Consider the following 16,548-nt stretch of genomic DNA (forward strand, 5'->3'; position numbering starts at 1 on the left):
GGTAACAGGCACAGGAAAGCAGGAAATCACAGGGAGGTGAAAAAATTGATTTTACATATAAGCCAAAATTGGGTCCAAGGCAAACTGACCAAATGCAAAATATATAAGTCAGAAGAACATTAGTTTTGCAGGGCTAGACAATTCTATTTGCTACTGTAGTAAACTGTATGTGGCTTCTTGCCTCAATTCTAAAGTTTTTACCAGATTTAGCCCCTGAGAGCTTTTGACTGTTTAAAAAAAAAAATTAGATAACATAACCTTAAAGACACAGATTTGCCAGGATTAAAGATTCTTCAAAAGAATGTGCCACAGACTCTCAAGACAGATCCTAAGGAGGTCTCTTGATCCTTAAGTATTTTGAATAGTGGAATAAGTATATGGCCTGTCAAATATATATAAAGATTCAACATACATCTTGTAAGACTTTGTATTACAAACTTTTTTCTTTCCCTCCCTTACATCTCCCCTCTCCAAGAGAGCAAGCAATCTGATATAGATTAAATATGTGCTATCCTTTTAAACATATTTCCATATTTGTTGTATTGTGCAAGAAAAATCAGATCAAAAGGGGAAAATTATAAGAAAAGAAAACAAACAAACAAATAACAAAGAAAATACTATGATACTTTGATCTATATTCAGTTTCCATAATTCTCTCTCTGGATGCAAATGATACTTTCCATCCCAAGTCTATTGGAATTGTCTTGAGTGCAGTGTTGAGAAGACAAGGATGAATACACTTTTCTGGATTATGTAAGCTATATTTGTTGTCATTTTGTCCCAGAAGAAGAAAAGCCATCATTTCTTGCAAGGACTGAAGGATAGATATAGAAGGCAAATAGGAAAAGTGTGGATGGAAACATCCTAGGAAAAACCTTCCTGAAATTCTCACCTTACTAAACCTTACATATGAAATGTGTATGTGAGAGCTTTTACCTACACACCTCAACTCCATTTAGTTATAGAAAGCAAGGCCCTAATAGGATTGATAGGACATGAAACACATAAGGTATGTATGATTAGAGACAAGAGAAGTATAAAGATAATTTTGGATCATGGGGTGCTGCTGAGGAGGGCAGGTCTGGATTGGGGAGGGATGTGCATAGAGTCTTGGAAAGAGGAAATACCCAAGCAATGGAGGACCACTGAAGATAAACCTTGCTTTCTCTTCAGTTAACCTGAAGATTAGGGGTACTGTGAGGGTATGAATGCTGAACTTACCATTTGGGTCAGAAAAAGGCACTTTAGAAGAACATTACTAAACACCTTGATTCTTTCTTTGCTTTTTAGTGCTGGGAAACACTTATTGGCCAGGATATCTACCGACTCCTTATAATGAATTTTTTGTTCAGTTTATTTGACTCCGTTTTTGGGGAGTTTTTGAGAAGGTAAATCTGCGTCTCTTATTGGAAATGGGGGATGTAAATGGAAATCCTTTGTATAGAAATGAATCAATGAAGTAAATGTTTCCATATACTCCTAAAAGTATACACTGTTTAAAATCTTTACATTTCCCTTTTGTTTTTTCCCCTCTCTCTTCTTGGTTCAATACATTTGTTCATTTTTTTCTACTTAATCTATTTCGTAACCCTGCTGCCATACATTCATCATCACAGGAAGTTTGTTTCAATTATGGGTATGCTTGGACCAGCTCTGACTTTAAGATGTAATTGTTAAATTTTCAATCTGAAATCAGCAGTTGCTACAAATAGGGATTGTTTTGTTATCTTGTTGATCATCTAGACTTAAGAAAGTATTGATAATGCAAATCAAATTTAAAAGTGTTCCCCCCTCCTCCCAGAGCCTGGTGTTTAAATGTTTATTCTGCTTTCAACCAGTCATAGGATTGACAGGACCATAAATGGAGGACTGGTAGCTAGCTCAAAGACTTTTAAACTCTCATTTTATGGCTCACAAATGGGTCTAAGGTTACACAATTTGTAAGCATTGTGAATGGGATTTGAAATTAGAATCTGCTTCCATTTATCAAATAGGTTTGTAGTTTAGAGATTAAGTCCACTGTCTTCCTTCCTGGATATCCTCTCCAGGGAGAGAGGGCCTAGGTCTACACCAGTGATATCAAGCTCAAATAGAAATAGGGACCTTAACATAAAGATCTCAGCAGGCCACATATTAACTTAGGAAGTCACTTATTAACATTATCTATGTTCTATTGCATTTTTATTTATTTTGTTAAATATTCCCCATTTATATTTTGATCTGGTTTGGCCCAACTTAGGAGTGTTGCTCCAAGTGTTTGTTAGCTCTGCCAGAGACAATCTCAGGAGGTCAGATGATGGATTTATTTTGTATCTGAAAGGTCACTTGTCCATCTGCTTATGAAAGAAGAATATCCAAGTTTAGAATGTAGAACTGTGAGGTGGGGATAAGCAGCCCTGCACTTACAGTCAGAAGATCCAGAAGTCTTGATGGGAAATAATGCCTAAACTGCCTTCTTCATAGGTTTGGTGTAAGACTCAGATATAGGAAAGCTCTTTGAAATGAATCTACAACTTTATAATAGGTCCAAAATTAATACATCTATTTCCTTTTCTTTCTTTCTTTCTTTTTTTTTTTTTTTTTTTTTTTTTTTGCTGAGGCAATTGGGATTAAGTGATTTGCCCAGGGTCACACAGCTAGGAAGTGTTAAGTGTCTGAGGCCAGATTGGAACCCAGATCCTCCTGACTTCAGAGCTGATGCTCTATCCACTGCGCCTCCTAGATGACCCCTGCACATCCATTTTCAAAGGATATTAATTTGGATTCTTTTGATAGGATAAGATAGGATGGTATAACTATCCACACATATGTAATATGTTATATATTTAAATTATGTATAAAGAATATATATATGTTCACATATTCCTATTATATATAGTCTTGGAATTAGTTTTTTTGCCTTGTTCTACCCAAATTCACCTTGGTCTTGCATATTGACCTATTATGTATATGAAGGTCAGACAAAACATCTCTCTTCCAATTTTTATTAAGTGTTCATTAGGTGGAAAGGGCATGGTGCATACTACAGGGGTTTCTATAAAAGAATAAAATCTTTGCCCCTTCTCTAGGATCATCAGAACTTCATTAAAAAGATAGAGATCTATCTAGTTTCTTAGTTATAGACTCTTGACAAATTTTAAACCCTGATTTTTTTTTGGCTCTTGATAATAAATTTTAAGATGCCCAGTGTTAGAATTGAACCCTAGACTACTGACTGAACTTTTGGAGAAAGTGTTCTATTGTTGAGCTGAGAGTTTGAGGGTAGGACGAAAGATTTACCAAGTAAATAGGAAAATGTTTAGCCAACTTAGGAAAGCAAACTCTTTTTTAAAGCATTTATTTAGCACTTTGCCTTAATAATTTAAAAGGTCTTTTCCTTAAAATAATGTCACACTTTTGCTGTGTTTGTAAGCCTTGCATCCAAGCTTTAGAGCTTCAAAGAACACCATTGGCATTCTAATCTAATACCCTCATTTTACAGATAAGGAAACTGAGGCATAGAAAGGTTAACTGACTTTTCCAGAAAAGCAAAGAAGCAAATAAACATTATTAAGCACCTACTATCTGTCAGGCATTGTGCTAAGTAAGTGCCTTACAAATATTATTTCATTTGATCCACACAACTCTGGGTAATAGGTATTATTATTTATAGTTGAGAGAGACAGAGTTCTCTCACCAGGATCATACAGCTAATAGCTATTTGAGGTAGGATTTCAACTCAGGCTTTCCTAACTACTGTTCAACCTAGCTGCTTCTATCATCCAACTAAAAAAGTCTGAGGCAAGATTTGAAGCCCCAAAATTCTTGACTTTAGAGTCCAATATTCTTACTTTGTTGCCTCTAACATGAGAAAACAGCAAAATTATATATCTTCCACACACCCTGTCATTCAAGTTTAATTAATTTGCACAGGTCTTTCCACCATTATTCCAAATTAGTTGAGGTGGCCCTTTACAGATAACAGGATATCTTTTTTTTTTTCTTCTTAGGATTTCTTGGCTCTTGTAGATTCACAACTTTGTCATTTTACAGAATCATTGGGACTACATTAATTAAAAGCCTTGGGGTGCCCGAGTTTGACATTGCCAGGAATGTTTTGGAGCTAATCTATACACAGACCCTCCTATGGTAAGTGTGAGGGGAAGGATACTGCTCTTTCTCAACTCCTGTGAGATTCACATCACCATATATACTTTAGAAGAATATTATTGGTCTGATTTTTCTTGCATAACATGACAAATATGGAAATATATTTAAAATAATTATCAGATTATTTACTGTCTTGGGAAAGGGGGAGGTAAGAGAGGAAGAGAAAAAATTTAGAACATAAAGTCTTAAAAAATGAATGTTGAAAACTATCTTTACAAGCTTCTGGAAAAATAAAATACTATTGAAAATTATTTTTAAAAAGAAGAATATGTCAAAATTAGATCATAGCATCTCCACTGAGTAATATGGATCATAACTTCATAATCAAAAGAGACTTTAAAGGTCATCTAGTACAAAATGAACTTTATTTACAACATTTTTGACAAATATGTAATTAATATATATATATATATACATATATATATATATATATATATATATATATATATATATATATATATATATATAACTAATATATAACTATATCTTTATTTGAATATCTCCTGGAAATAAATTGCCCTGATCTATTTTAGGTCTATTTAATTGTTGAGATTTTTTTTCTTTCATGCCAAATCAGAATCTTCCTTTTTAATCTCTTTTGGTTCATTCCTTCTAGTCTTGCCCTCTGAGGACAGACCTCTACCACCTGCCCCCCAAATATCAATGAGCAAGCATTAATTAAGCTCCTATTATATAGGCACTATACTAGGCAAAAACATAGTCTTTCTTGTACTTAACAGCTTTCCAGATACTTGAAGATGACAGATTCCATGTTTCCCCTAAATATTCTCATTTCTAGGCTTCCCATACATTCATATTCTTTATAAAATAGGCAGATTTTTTCCTTTTCTTTTTTTTTTTTTAACTTCTAGATGAAGCAGAACTGCTATTAGATATCTTGAACCACTTATAAATTGCTTTATCCCCCCCTTTTTAATAACTTTTAATATGACATTTTAGAGACCCTTTACTAAATGGGAATTGCTTACTGATTTGGTTTTTAGCCTTATGAAAGAAAAGAAATTGTTCAAATTCCAGAGCATGACTCTCTGATCCTGCTTTCTTATTTGTATAATGGAGATAATAATTGAATATAATAGGTTATGATGAGTCACAGATGATAATCTACACACGGAATTTTGCAAATCTTAAAGTGCCATATAAATATTAACTACTTCTTACTGAATTACTCTGGGAAAGTAATGATCATCTTTCTCTTTGCAGGATTGGAATCTTCTTCTCTCCTCTGCTGCCCCTCATCCATATGATCACACTTTTCATCATGTTTTATATGAAAAGAGTGAGTGCTATCTTGGAACCCACCAGCAAAGCCAAACATAGTTTAATATTGTGGTTGAAGGAGGGAAAGGCATCTCTCAACATTGCATCTATTTATGCATTAGAGAGAAGAGGATAGAGGGAAGGAGAAGTAATGGGGCACCAAAAATTGAGGTCTGAAAGGCATATAAAGAAATTGATAGTGAAAAATTACCCATGCATATATCTTGTAAATAAAAAGCTATAATAAAAAATAAAATAATAATAATTAAAAAAAGAAATTGATGGGAGATTGAATTGCTTTTCCTTCAGGTCAGTTTATTGATGAACTGTCAGCCTCCAAGCAAAGCCTGGCGTGCCTCTCAGATGATGACTCTGTTTATCTTCCTACTGTTTTTCCCCTCTTTTACTGGGGTTTTATGTGTCCTAGCCATCACTGTTTGGAGGTAAGAAATGACTTTGATCATGGATGTTTTAATGCCATTTGGGAAAGAATTGGCAAGGGAATGAAGAGCAAGAATCTAAGCAATGCTACTATTTCCTTGCTAACTAACATTGAAATATTTCAGCTGTTATGGCTTTTAAAAAATAAGCCCCATGATTTCATTCATTTAGGCAACTCTAAGTGAGGAAACTTCTATTTGTGGTTGGAGATAGGCACCCACCATTCCATCTAGTAGTCTTAGAGAATGATCTGGAAGATTAAGAGGTTAAGTAATTTATCAGGAAGTGTCACAAACAGGATATTTTTCCTAATTTCTGTGACCAGTTTTTTATACATTACATCAAGTTTCTTCTCATAACATTTTAAATAATATCCTATTTTTTTGCCCAATTATATGATAAAAATAATTTTTAATTTTTTTAAAGTTTTGGGCTCCAATTTGATTCTTTTCTCTCCTTTCCCTTTTTTGAGATGGTAAATAATCTAATATAGGTTATATACTTCATAACACTTTTTAAAAACAATGGTTTTTTCTCAATTATAATTTTTGGGGGATTAATTTCATCATTTTTTTAACATTCAATATTTTAAAAATTTCCAAATTTTCTCCCCTCCTCTCTCACCTCTCCCTCCTTAAAACATTAAGCATTTTGATCTAAGTTCATAATTTTTTTAAAAGGATAGGAAAGGAAAGAGAAACCTACCTCATCTATTAATTAATGAATAAAACTAAAAATGACTTACATTAACTTTCAGTATCAAAATTTTAACAATTTTTTAGCCCAGATTGTACCAGATCCTTCATCTTTTCTCTGTTACCAAGTCAGGGAATGTTTTATATTCTATCTTTCCCATGCTCCCAATGGAATATACTCAAGAAAAAGGTGATAGATGAGATCTAGATTACTAGCTGTGTCACTTTAAGCAAGTTACTCTATTTACTTCCCTGAGACTCAGTTACTTTATCTATAGAATGGGGATAAAATTCCTACTCACACCATTGTGAAGTGAAGGCTGACCTACATGTGAGTAGTTACATCAATAACAAGTTGAAAGAAAGAGAGATCAGTTTTATGAATCCAGGGTAACTGGCAATCCTAGTACTAAATTCCTGAATCAAGCCCCTAATAATTTATTTACATCATATTAGCATAATTTGGCAAAATAGAAGCTGAGAAGAGAGTGGGGTTGCGATAGGGAAAGTACTTAGGCCTAGGGACATGTCTATATTTTTACCCTTAATAGACCCTTAAAAGTATGGACAGAAGAACAATTCATAATATAACACCAATATTATAAAAATAAGCAATTTTATGGACTTTTATAAATTAATGAAGAATGAAATGAATAAAACTAGGGAAACAATTCATAGAATGACAACAATGCTGTAAAAAATCACTTTGAAAACTGTTAGAACTGTATTCACTATTATCAATCACTATAATCATTCAGAGGATTGATGATGAAATGTGTTACCTATTGCAGAGTCATTTAGGATGCAGATTGAACTATAAATATTTTGGGGTACAGCCACTAGGGGAATTTATTTTGCTTGATCATGCATATTTATTATAAGAAATTTGTTTGTTTCTCTTTCTGCCTCACTGGGGTGGGAAGTAGGAAGAAATAGATCTCTGTAAATTTATTTAAAAAGTAAAGAGATAAGGAGGAGACTATAGATGTGAAAAGATTGCATGTACTTTCAGATGAAGTCATTATTAATTTGACTTAACTGTTTTACTTCACAATGTAAAAATCTTCACAGAAAGGGTATGTAATCTGCAAATATATGTAATGTAAAAAGAAAACAAATAAAACTAAAGTGATCCCCCCAAAAAAGGATATGATCATCATGATGTAATGAAAAAAGCATCGAACTTGAAGTTCCAAGCCTGAATTCAGAAGGTGGTTCTCCTCCTTAACTGCTGTGTGTTCTTCTGTTGAGTTGGACTTGATAATACTTGTATTGTCACTCCTAAGAGGGAAAGGGGAAAAGGGAATAAACATTTATTGAACACGTGTGTGGCAGGCACTTTTCAAATCTCATTTGATCTTCACATGAACCCTGGGAGGAGAGTGCTGTTATGATTCCCATTTTACAGTTGGGGAAATTGAACAAAATGAGGCTACATGACTTGTCCAGGATAACACAGAACTCAGTAATGTCCAAAGCCATATTTGAACTTGTCTTTTTAACCCCATTCACTTAGCTGTACCATCTAGCTGAGTTGTACTCAGTACAGAAAAAGGGGGTGCTTTATAAAAAGTAAAACCCTACATTAATATTTGTTACTACTAATAATATTATTAATGTTATTACTACATTAGGAAAATTCTAAATTTTGCGGTAGTTATTCATTTGAATCCATGGCCAAGAAGTTTCTTTGATTTCAGATCTACAGAATGAGTCAAATCTCAGTAAAAGAAGACACAGTCATTTTAGAACTAAATCTACCTCATGTTCCTTTTTCTGCTCAGGTTGAAGCCTTCAGCTCATTGTGGTCCTTTCCAAGGTCTACCTTCCATCATCCATGCAATCTATGGATGGATTGAAATACTTAGCAGCAGACCTAGCTACTTATGGGTAGTGTGGATTTATCGGAATCTCATCGGGAGTGTGCATTTCTTCTTCATCCTCACCCTCATTGTCTTGTAAGTAGAACAATGAAGAAAAACAAGGGAGAAAAATTAAGACTTTGGGGATAGGACAATGGGTGGGAAGGAGGATAGGAAAAAAAAAACAAAAGACAAAAAAAAACAACTTACTGAAGATTGATACATAAGGACTGGTAACCTTAAGTTTATTGGAAAAATCAAAGCACCAGGCATTAATTAGGAGAAGGGGCTTCTGATTCGAACTATGCCACTAACAAACTCCATTTCCTTAAGCAAACTATTTGACATTTCTGAACCTCAGAAATGGAAATATTGCCTGTTTCTTATTGTTGTTGTCATGTCTGATTCTTCTTGATCCTGTGGACCATAGCAGGCCAACACTGTTTTTGGTATACTGGAGTGGTTTGCCATTTCCTTCTCTAGAAGATTAAAAAAAATTGAGGTTAAATGACTTGTTCAGAGTCACACAGCAAGTAAGTGTCTGAGACTGGATTTGAACTCAGTTCTAACTGACTCCAGGCCCAATGCCTCTGTACATTAGGCAAATAGAAATAATATTCCTTGCCCTATCCGATGAGTTAAAGGATAGGCAAAAAGAGATTCTACATCTCCTGGGAAGTGCTTTGAAAAATTAAATATACTCCAGTTGCCTCCCCCAAAAGGAATTAAAGAAAAGTTAAATAATCTATGCAAATCTCAGGGTTCCTTTTTTCATTATTAATAAAGTGTTGATATGATTTAGTCATGTTCATCAATTCAAATAAAATAATGTATGTAAAGCATTTTTTAAACTTTTAAGTGCTATATAAATATCAGGTATTATTTTTAGAAATATGGAACAATCCAATTTATATCCACTCCGCTTTAAGAGATCATTGCTTTTCTAAAAATGTTTTATTCAAAAGTTTGTTCAGTATTTCCCAATTGATGGATGTTCACAGGACCACAGAATCATTAATCAACAAACATTTATTAATTGCCTATTATAGGCAAGACATTGGGGATACAAATGCAATGAATGAAACAATTTCTATTCCCTAAGAGGAACTTTAGGCCATATTCCATCATAGATATAGAACTAGAATTGACCTCAGGGGTCATCTAGTCTGCCTTACAACATAAGTGAAAAACTGAGGATCAGAGTAATCCAGGTAGTAAATACCAAAGATAGGAACACAAATAATCAAATTCTAAAAGCATTAGTATTTCTACTATATCAATCTATTTCTTATTTTGTGGATTTTTGTTATATTTTGGTATTTATATTTTTCCAACTTTTTTAGGGAGGCAATTAGAATTAAGTGACTTGCCCAGAGTCACACAACTTGTGAATGTCTAAGGGTGTATTTGAACTCAGATCTTCCCAATTCCAGGGTGGGTTCTCTATCATTGTGCCACCTAACTGCCCTTAATAGTTTGGTATATTTGAGATATTTTTCTCTATCTCTGATGACCTTGGAATGTGTATCTTATAGTGAGATCGTTGGGTTAAAAGATTTGAGCACTCATTATTTTTTAGCTACATTAGCCGATCAGCTATTCAATAAGCATGTAATAAGTACGTGCCATGTCCTAGGCACTGTGTTAAGTGCAGGGGATACAAAGAAGAAGAAAAAAACATCCCTAACTTCAAGAAACTCTTACTCTAATGGAGGAGACATGTATATCAAGAGGTAATATAAAACAAATAGGAAGCACATAGTAACTTTAGAAGGGAAAATTCTACCAGCATGGAGGGACTTCTTGGTGATACCTTCTGGGTAGTGTGTGTGTCTGTTCTTGAAGTAAACCCAGAATACCAAGAAAAGGGGGTCAGGAAGAAGAAACAAGTTTCCAAGCATAGAAAAAAGCTAGCACAAAGGTACATTGGTGGGAAATGAAAGATTCATTGATAAACTGGTACTTAAATTGTGGTGATTATCACATTATCATACTTTTGCACACTTTTCTAAGCACTTTAACTTCATTCTCTTACTTTATCCTCACAGTAACTCTGCAAGGTCAATAAAGCAGATGAATCTCTGTTTTGCAGACATGAGACTGAGTCACAAAGATTATTTGACTTAAACTTCTAATGATGTCATCATCACCACCTTCATGGCTAGCATTTATATAAGTCTTTAAAGTTTGAAAAATGCTTTGAAAATAGTTTCTCATTTGATCCTCAGAACAATCTGGGAGTGAGGTTAGATACTATTATTATGCCCTTTTTACAGGTAAGGAAGCTGAGACAGATAATATTTAAGTGGCTTTCCCAGGATCACACAGCTAATAAGTATCTGAGGCCAGATTTGAAATCTAAAATTTGAAATTTCTTATTATAAGTCCAGGGGACTCAATCCACTGTGCTACCCAGCTCTGTGGTCACTTAACATCTGAATTATTGGCTTAGGTTCTGGATTCTGGATTTTAAGAGGACATTGATAAACTGATAGGTATTTGATAAAGGCAACCAGGATAATGATGCAATTGAAAACCCTGCCATATGACCATTGATTAAAAGAACTCTGGGAATTTGCCAGAAGGGAAGGAAACTTAGGAATAACATGATAACTCTTCAAATATTTGAAATATTGAAGAAATAAATTGATTTATTTTGTGCTGCTCCAAGATAAAATAAGGACCAACCAGTGGAGGTCATTCTATCTCAAAATAAAGAAGTTTCTAAAAATTAAAAACTATCCAACAATGGAATTAAATAGTGAATTTTCTATCACTGGAAATGTTGAAGTAGAGTGCATTAGGAAATGTAGTAAAGGACATGTGTGCAGTAGAAAGTTAGCTTTAATGGCCAAAGCCCTTCTGAATCCAAGATTCTATGATAAAAAAAAAAAAAAAAATCAGTGTCACACTATGAATAGTTATCAAAGATAATAAAACCCAAGTTGCCTCTTTTTTTTTTTTTTTAAATCCTTCACTGCTAAGAGTTCCCTATACCTTCTACCAAACTATTTTGGCTATTATGGAAAACCCTAAAATTCCCCTGTTTTCTAACAGCAGCAGGGATAGGGACTAGGGAACTGTCAGATGAAGAAACTTCCCCTACCAATAAACATCAGAAACTTCTCTGCAACCTACAGTCTTAGAGAGTTGTCTAGGAAAGTTAATGACTTATCCATCACCCTTCTGATATCATGGTTCTCTTAGAGACTGAAGGACAAACAACAATAACAGAGAGTGAGAATTGAGTGCTCACTGAGGCTCTCTGTTTGGCATTTGTCAAACCAATGAATCTGGACATTTTCTGCTTAGGGTTGTAGTTCTTTTCCCATTTAAACAAAGTTACTATATGAAAATATGAATTTAAACAAAATATAGAGTGTGGTATTTACTGCATAGAAAAGTATAGCTGGATGGTGTCTTAAGACTTCATTTAGTTCACCTACCTCATTTTACATATGAGGAACTGAGGTTCAGAGAAGTAAATTAACCTAAAGTCAATAGCAGACCTAGAATTAGAATCCTGTTCTTATAACTCCTAATGCAGTCGTTTATATTTATTATACTACCTTGACATTATTGATATTGAGCTACTCAGTATATTTTTAAATATGATACAATTACCCATATAATATACAGTCCAGGACCCAAGCTCTGGACTGATGCACCAGGCCCTAGGGGAAACCCTACTCCCCCAAGTCAGAATTCTTTGATTTGTTTGCTTCCAGCCATAGTTCCCTCTATGTAATATCCACATATAGTTCAGATCTAGGTCTCCACAGATGTAGATAAAAGAATCTCTAGCTGCCATACAAGTACTCTATGTAACCATAAGCTACAGATACAGAACAGCCTTTATTTTATCCCACAGAAAAAGTAAAAATAACATAAAGGACTTAGTTATTGGTTGTTCAGTCACTTTTCAGTTGTGTCTAACTTTTCAGATCCCATTTAGGATTTTCCTGGCCTAGATACAATTGGTTTTTCATTTACTTCTCCAGCTCATTTTACAGATAAGGAAACTGAGGCAAACAGGATTAAGTGACTTGCTCAAATCACATAGTTAATAAGCATCTGAAATGAGATTTGAATTCAGGTCTTCCTAATTTCAGATCCAGTACTTTATCCACTGTGTTACTTAACTGTCCTATAAAGGACTCAGAGAATACATAAATAATACATTTGATTCTTCCTTCCCTTTTCAGTGAGCCCCACCTACCCTTCAAGGACCTAGGTAGATACCAAATCCATGTATCACCCTGTGGTTTAGAATGCTCTGGGAAGGGAAACAAATTTGAAGTTCTTAAGAAACTCCCCAACATTCCCTGAGTCCTTTCATCACCAAGACCCACCAAGATCCAATTTCATAGTACTACTATCCTAAGGACTTAGATTCCTTCTTGGAAGAGAAATGCATTTCAGGTTGCTAAAGGGGCATCTTTTCAACATTCCAGAAAATGTCATTCCTACCCCAGAGACCTGAACAAGCATCCAGCTTTATACCACCTCATACTAAGAACAGAGATCTAAGTCTGGATCTTTTGCTCCTCACTTGCAACTTTAGTTCTTTGATATCATTAATACTCCAGGGGCCCCATACTATCAAGTTTTTTCCTGAAAAGACTGATGAAAACTAGTTACAGTATCTTCTCTCATGCTGGGGTTACTACTGTATTGTGGAACAGAGGAAAACAGTAACTAGTGATAACCCTGTAGAAGATGGGATTTGGGAACTCTGAAACTTGGGGATGCTTAGCAAGGCAACTCTATGGCTATCGATTTTTTTTTTCTTTTCTTTTTTTTAAATATACTTTTTTTATGAATCATCTTAGGACAGAAAAATCAGAACAAAAGGGAAAACTCACTGGAGAGAAAAGCAAAAAAGATAGCATGTATTGATTTACATTTAATATGCATAGTTCTTTTTCTGGACACAGATGGCCTTTGGCTGGCATTCTTGAAGCTTTTCTTTCTCATGCTAGAGTCTTAGACTATGAAACCATGCTGCCCAAGAAATATCTTCTTTATCTAGGAGGCTGGGGTTCAGAAACTCCCACACTTGAGCTCGCTCTCTCTCTCTCTCTCTCTCTCTCTCTCTCTCTCTCTCTCTCTCTCTCTCTCTCTCTGCCCTCTCTCTCTCTCTCTCTCTCTCTCTCTCTCTCTCTCTCTCTCTCTCTCTCTCTCTCTCTCTCTCTCTCTCTCCCCCCCTCTCTCTCTCTCTCTCTCTCTCTCCCCCCTCTCTCTCTCTCTCTCTCCCCTCTCTCTCTTGCTGTAGCTGCTATCTCTTGGTCTGGAAAGTTAAGTCATGATTTCTTCAAGACTAGGGCTGCGAACTAGAGGTCCAGGAACTTGACTCCTTAGATACACAACTTCCTTGTACCACTGCCCATTATCAATTTCTGGCAGGGAATATTTCCCATTCCCACCCTTAGTGCTCTTGGCTTTTCTTAGCTTTGCTATTTTCTGGTTTTTCCTCTGAAATAAGTTCAGCCAAAAAGCATAATTCTGACTTAATAGACTGATTTAACCTCTACCAGAAGGTTGCCAGTAGCACCATACTAGAGAAAGATATAAGCCCAGGAAGCTTAGGGACCCAGTATATATCACACTGATCCTAGAGTAAGAAAGACCTAAATTCATATTTGACTTTAGACACATTTTAATTATGTGACCCAATATAAATTATTTAATCTCATTTGCCTCAGTTTCCTCATCTATAAAATAGGGATAATAACACCTAGTCCCAGAGATGCTAGAATCAAATGAAATAATTTTCACAGAGTGCTTTGCAAACCTAAAAGTGTTATGTAAATATTAGCCATCATTATCAACTAAATACCAAATAAAGGATCTGTAAACGTCTCTAATTGATCAGGTAAATGTCCTTGATCCACCTCCTATACATAACAACTATCTGAGATATAAAACAAAGCATAACTTTTCTTAAACCATCAAAAAACAAAAAACTCAGTTGCCTTTAAACCAATCAAAAATCAAAAAGTTCTGTGACTCAAAGGGTGTGGTGACCTGAAAGAAGGAAGGAAGAAAGCAAGGAAAGAGGGAAGCAAAGAAACATGCATTTATTACACACTATGTGCCAGACATTGTGCTAAGTAATGAAGACACAAATATAGAAAGATGACCCCTGCATTAAAGAGTTCATATTCTAGACAATTTGTAAAAGAAACATTTAAGAAGTGGGCTTAAATGTATAGGGGCATGGTTTTTGAAGTCCAGAAGTAATGATCAGAGCTGGGAATGAAGGCTGGCCAGACTAGGCCTCTCAATAAATGGAGGCCCCCAAAGAACCTCACCAATAGGAGAAGAGGACTGATCTTACAGAAGGATATTCCAGATTAAGAAGGCTACAGTAATGGTTAAATATTCTAGTGCAAGGAGGCCCATATGCTGAGGGAAGTTCCAGAATAAGACAATAGCTCAGACATGGGTTTGAATTCCAGAAGTCAGAAACTGATAGAGCAAGTAGGTGTCCCAGGGGATAGAACACCCAGCTTAGAGTGAGGAAAACCTGAGTTCAAGTCCAGCTTTAGACACTTATTAACTGTGTGATCCGATAAGTCACTTAACTCTACTTGCCTCAATTTCCTTATCTGTAAATTGGAAATAATAATAATCTTTACCTCCCAGGATCAAAAGAGGTAAAATATATCAAGTGCTTTGCAAATCTTAATGTATAAATGCTATCTGTGGAAGTCCTGTTTCCCCCTATTCATAGCTAACAATATAGGAGCAAGCCCAGCATGAGAGAGAAGATACTGTAATCCTTAGGGGTATTAGCTATGTAACTGCCTTTTCCCCAGAACAAAGTTGTACTTTTCTGCTTGCTTTGTTAACATAATACCATATACCCATGCCAAAATTATTCGCATTTTAAAATTTTTCTTCTTTTTTTTTTAAAGGATTATCACATATCTTTACTGGCAGATAATTGAAGGAAGGAAGATCATGATCAAACTCTTACATGAACAGATCATCAATGCAAGTTTCTTACTGTTGTTCTCTTTTTCTCTCTTAAATTTGAGAATAATCATAAAAGAATTCTAGGGGTCACATTTCTTCACTGGATCCTGCTAAAGTAGGCATTCTTAACCTGGAATCTATGAACTTGGGATATATATGCTTAGATATATATACATGCACACACACAAATATACACACACTTATGTATGCATTCATAGATATATGTGTACATGGACATACACATATACAGATATACACATATATACATGCATACATTTCTGTGCTTATATATACACACATATAACTACATTTCAATATAATTAGTTTCCTTTATAATCCCATGTATTTTATTTTATGCATTTAAAAAAATTATTCTGAGAAGGGAACCATAGGTTTGACCAAACTGCTAAAGGGGTCTATGAAATAAAAAAGATTAAAAACCCCTCTGCTAAAAATCTGAAGAGTTCTCAGTGGGGATAGAGAAAAAAACAGATTCCCTAATTATATAAATGTCATGGGGGGATTATCCTTAGACTAAAATTCTGTGTAATAACAAGAGTGTGGATTGGTTACTGATACACTGGGGTTTGGTAGTAGGATAGATTTATTTTCTCCATTTTGTATCCCAGCATCATCACACAGCTGTCATCACTGTGAATAAATTTCTGCATACAGTGAGACAGTTTGGCAAATCATACTCCAAGAAACTTGGATCTAAATGATAGAACTCAGCAGAATTTGGGTTTATTTCCAGTCAGACATATAGCATGGGAGTCCTGGCTCAAAAATCAGAAGACATGTATTCTACATGAGTAGCTGTAGCTATTTAGAATCACAGAATTTTAACATTTGAAGGGGCCTCCAAGTTTATTTGTTATATCCCATGCATGAATTATGGATCTTATCTACAATGTCTCAGACAAATGATTGAGTTATAAGAGAGAATGCTCTGCTTTATGGAGCAATTGAATTCCACCAAATATACCTAACCTACATAATCACTGGTCTGAAAACTATCATAAGAGAGTCACTAATCACCTGGATAGGACCTTGTGCTCAGATCTCAGTTAAAATACACATATGTTAATAGAAGAAGTTTTCCTAGAGCTGATCTCTTGGAATAAGTTACTTCATTAATT

At 34.9% G+C, this 16,548-nt stretch overlaps 1 protein-coding gene across 12 annotated transcripts in view; it reads left to right on the forward strand.

Annotated features, from left to right (window-relative positions):
- The window catches only part of TMC5 (transmembrane channel like 5), a 126,249-nt gene that overhangs the window by 89,131 nt on the left and 20,570 nt on the right, over positions 1-16,548 (forward strand). For all 12 annotated transcript variants that reach the window (XM_074280917.1, XM_074280916.1, XM_074280923.1 and 9 more), the window contains 6 exons: positions 1,291-1,388; positions 4,033-4,128; positions 5,374-5,449; positions 5,740-5,873; positions 8,351-8,524; positions 15,349-15,427. In XM_074280917.1, the coding sequence (XP_074137018.1) occupies positions 1,291-1,388; positions 4,033-4,128; positions 5,374-5,449; positions 5,740-5,873; positions 8,351-8,524; positions 15,349-15,427 (657 nt within the window). The remainder of the gene's footprint in view (positions 1-1,290; positions 1,389-4,032; positions 4,129-5,373; positions 5,450-5,739; positions 5,874-8,350; positions 8,525-15,348; positions 15,428-16,548) is intronic.

This window comes from Sminthopsis crassicaudata, chromosome 1, assembly GCF_048593235.1.
Source record: "Sminthopsis crassicaudata isolate SCR6 chromosome 1, ASM4859323v1, whole genome shotgun sequence".
NCBI classification, from domain to species: domain Eukaryota; kingdom Metazoa; phylum Chordata; class Mammalia; order Dasyuromorphia; family Dasyuridae; genus Sminthopsis; species Sminthopsis crassicaudata.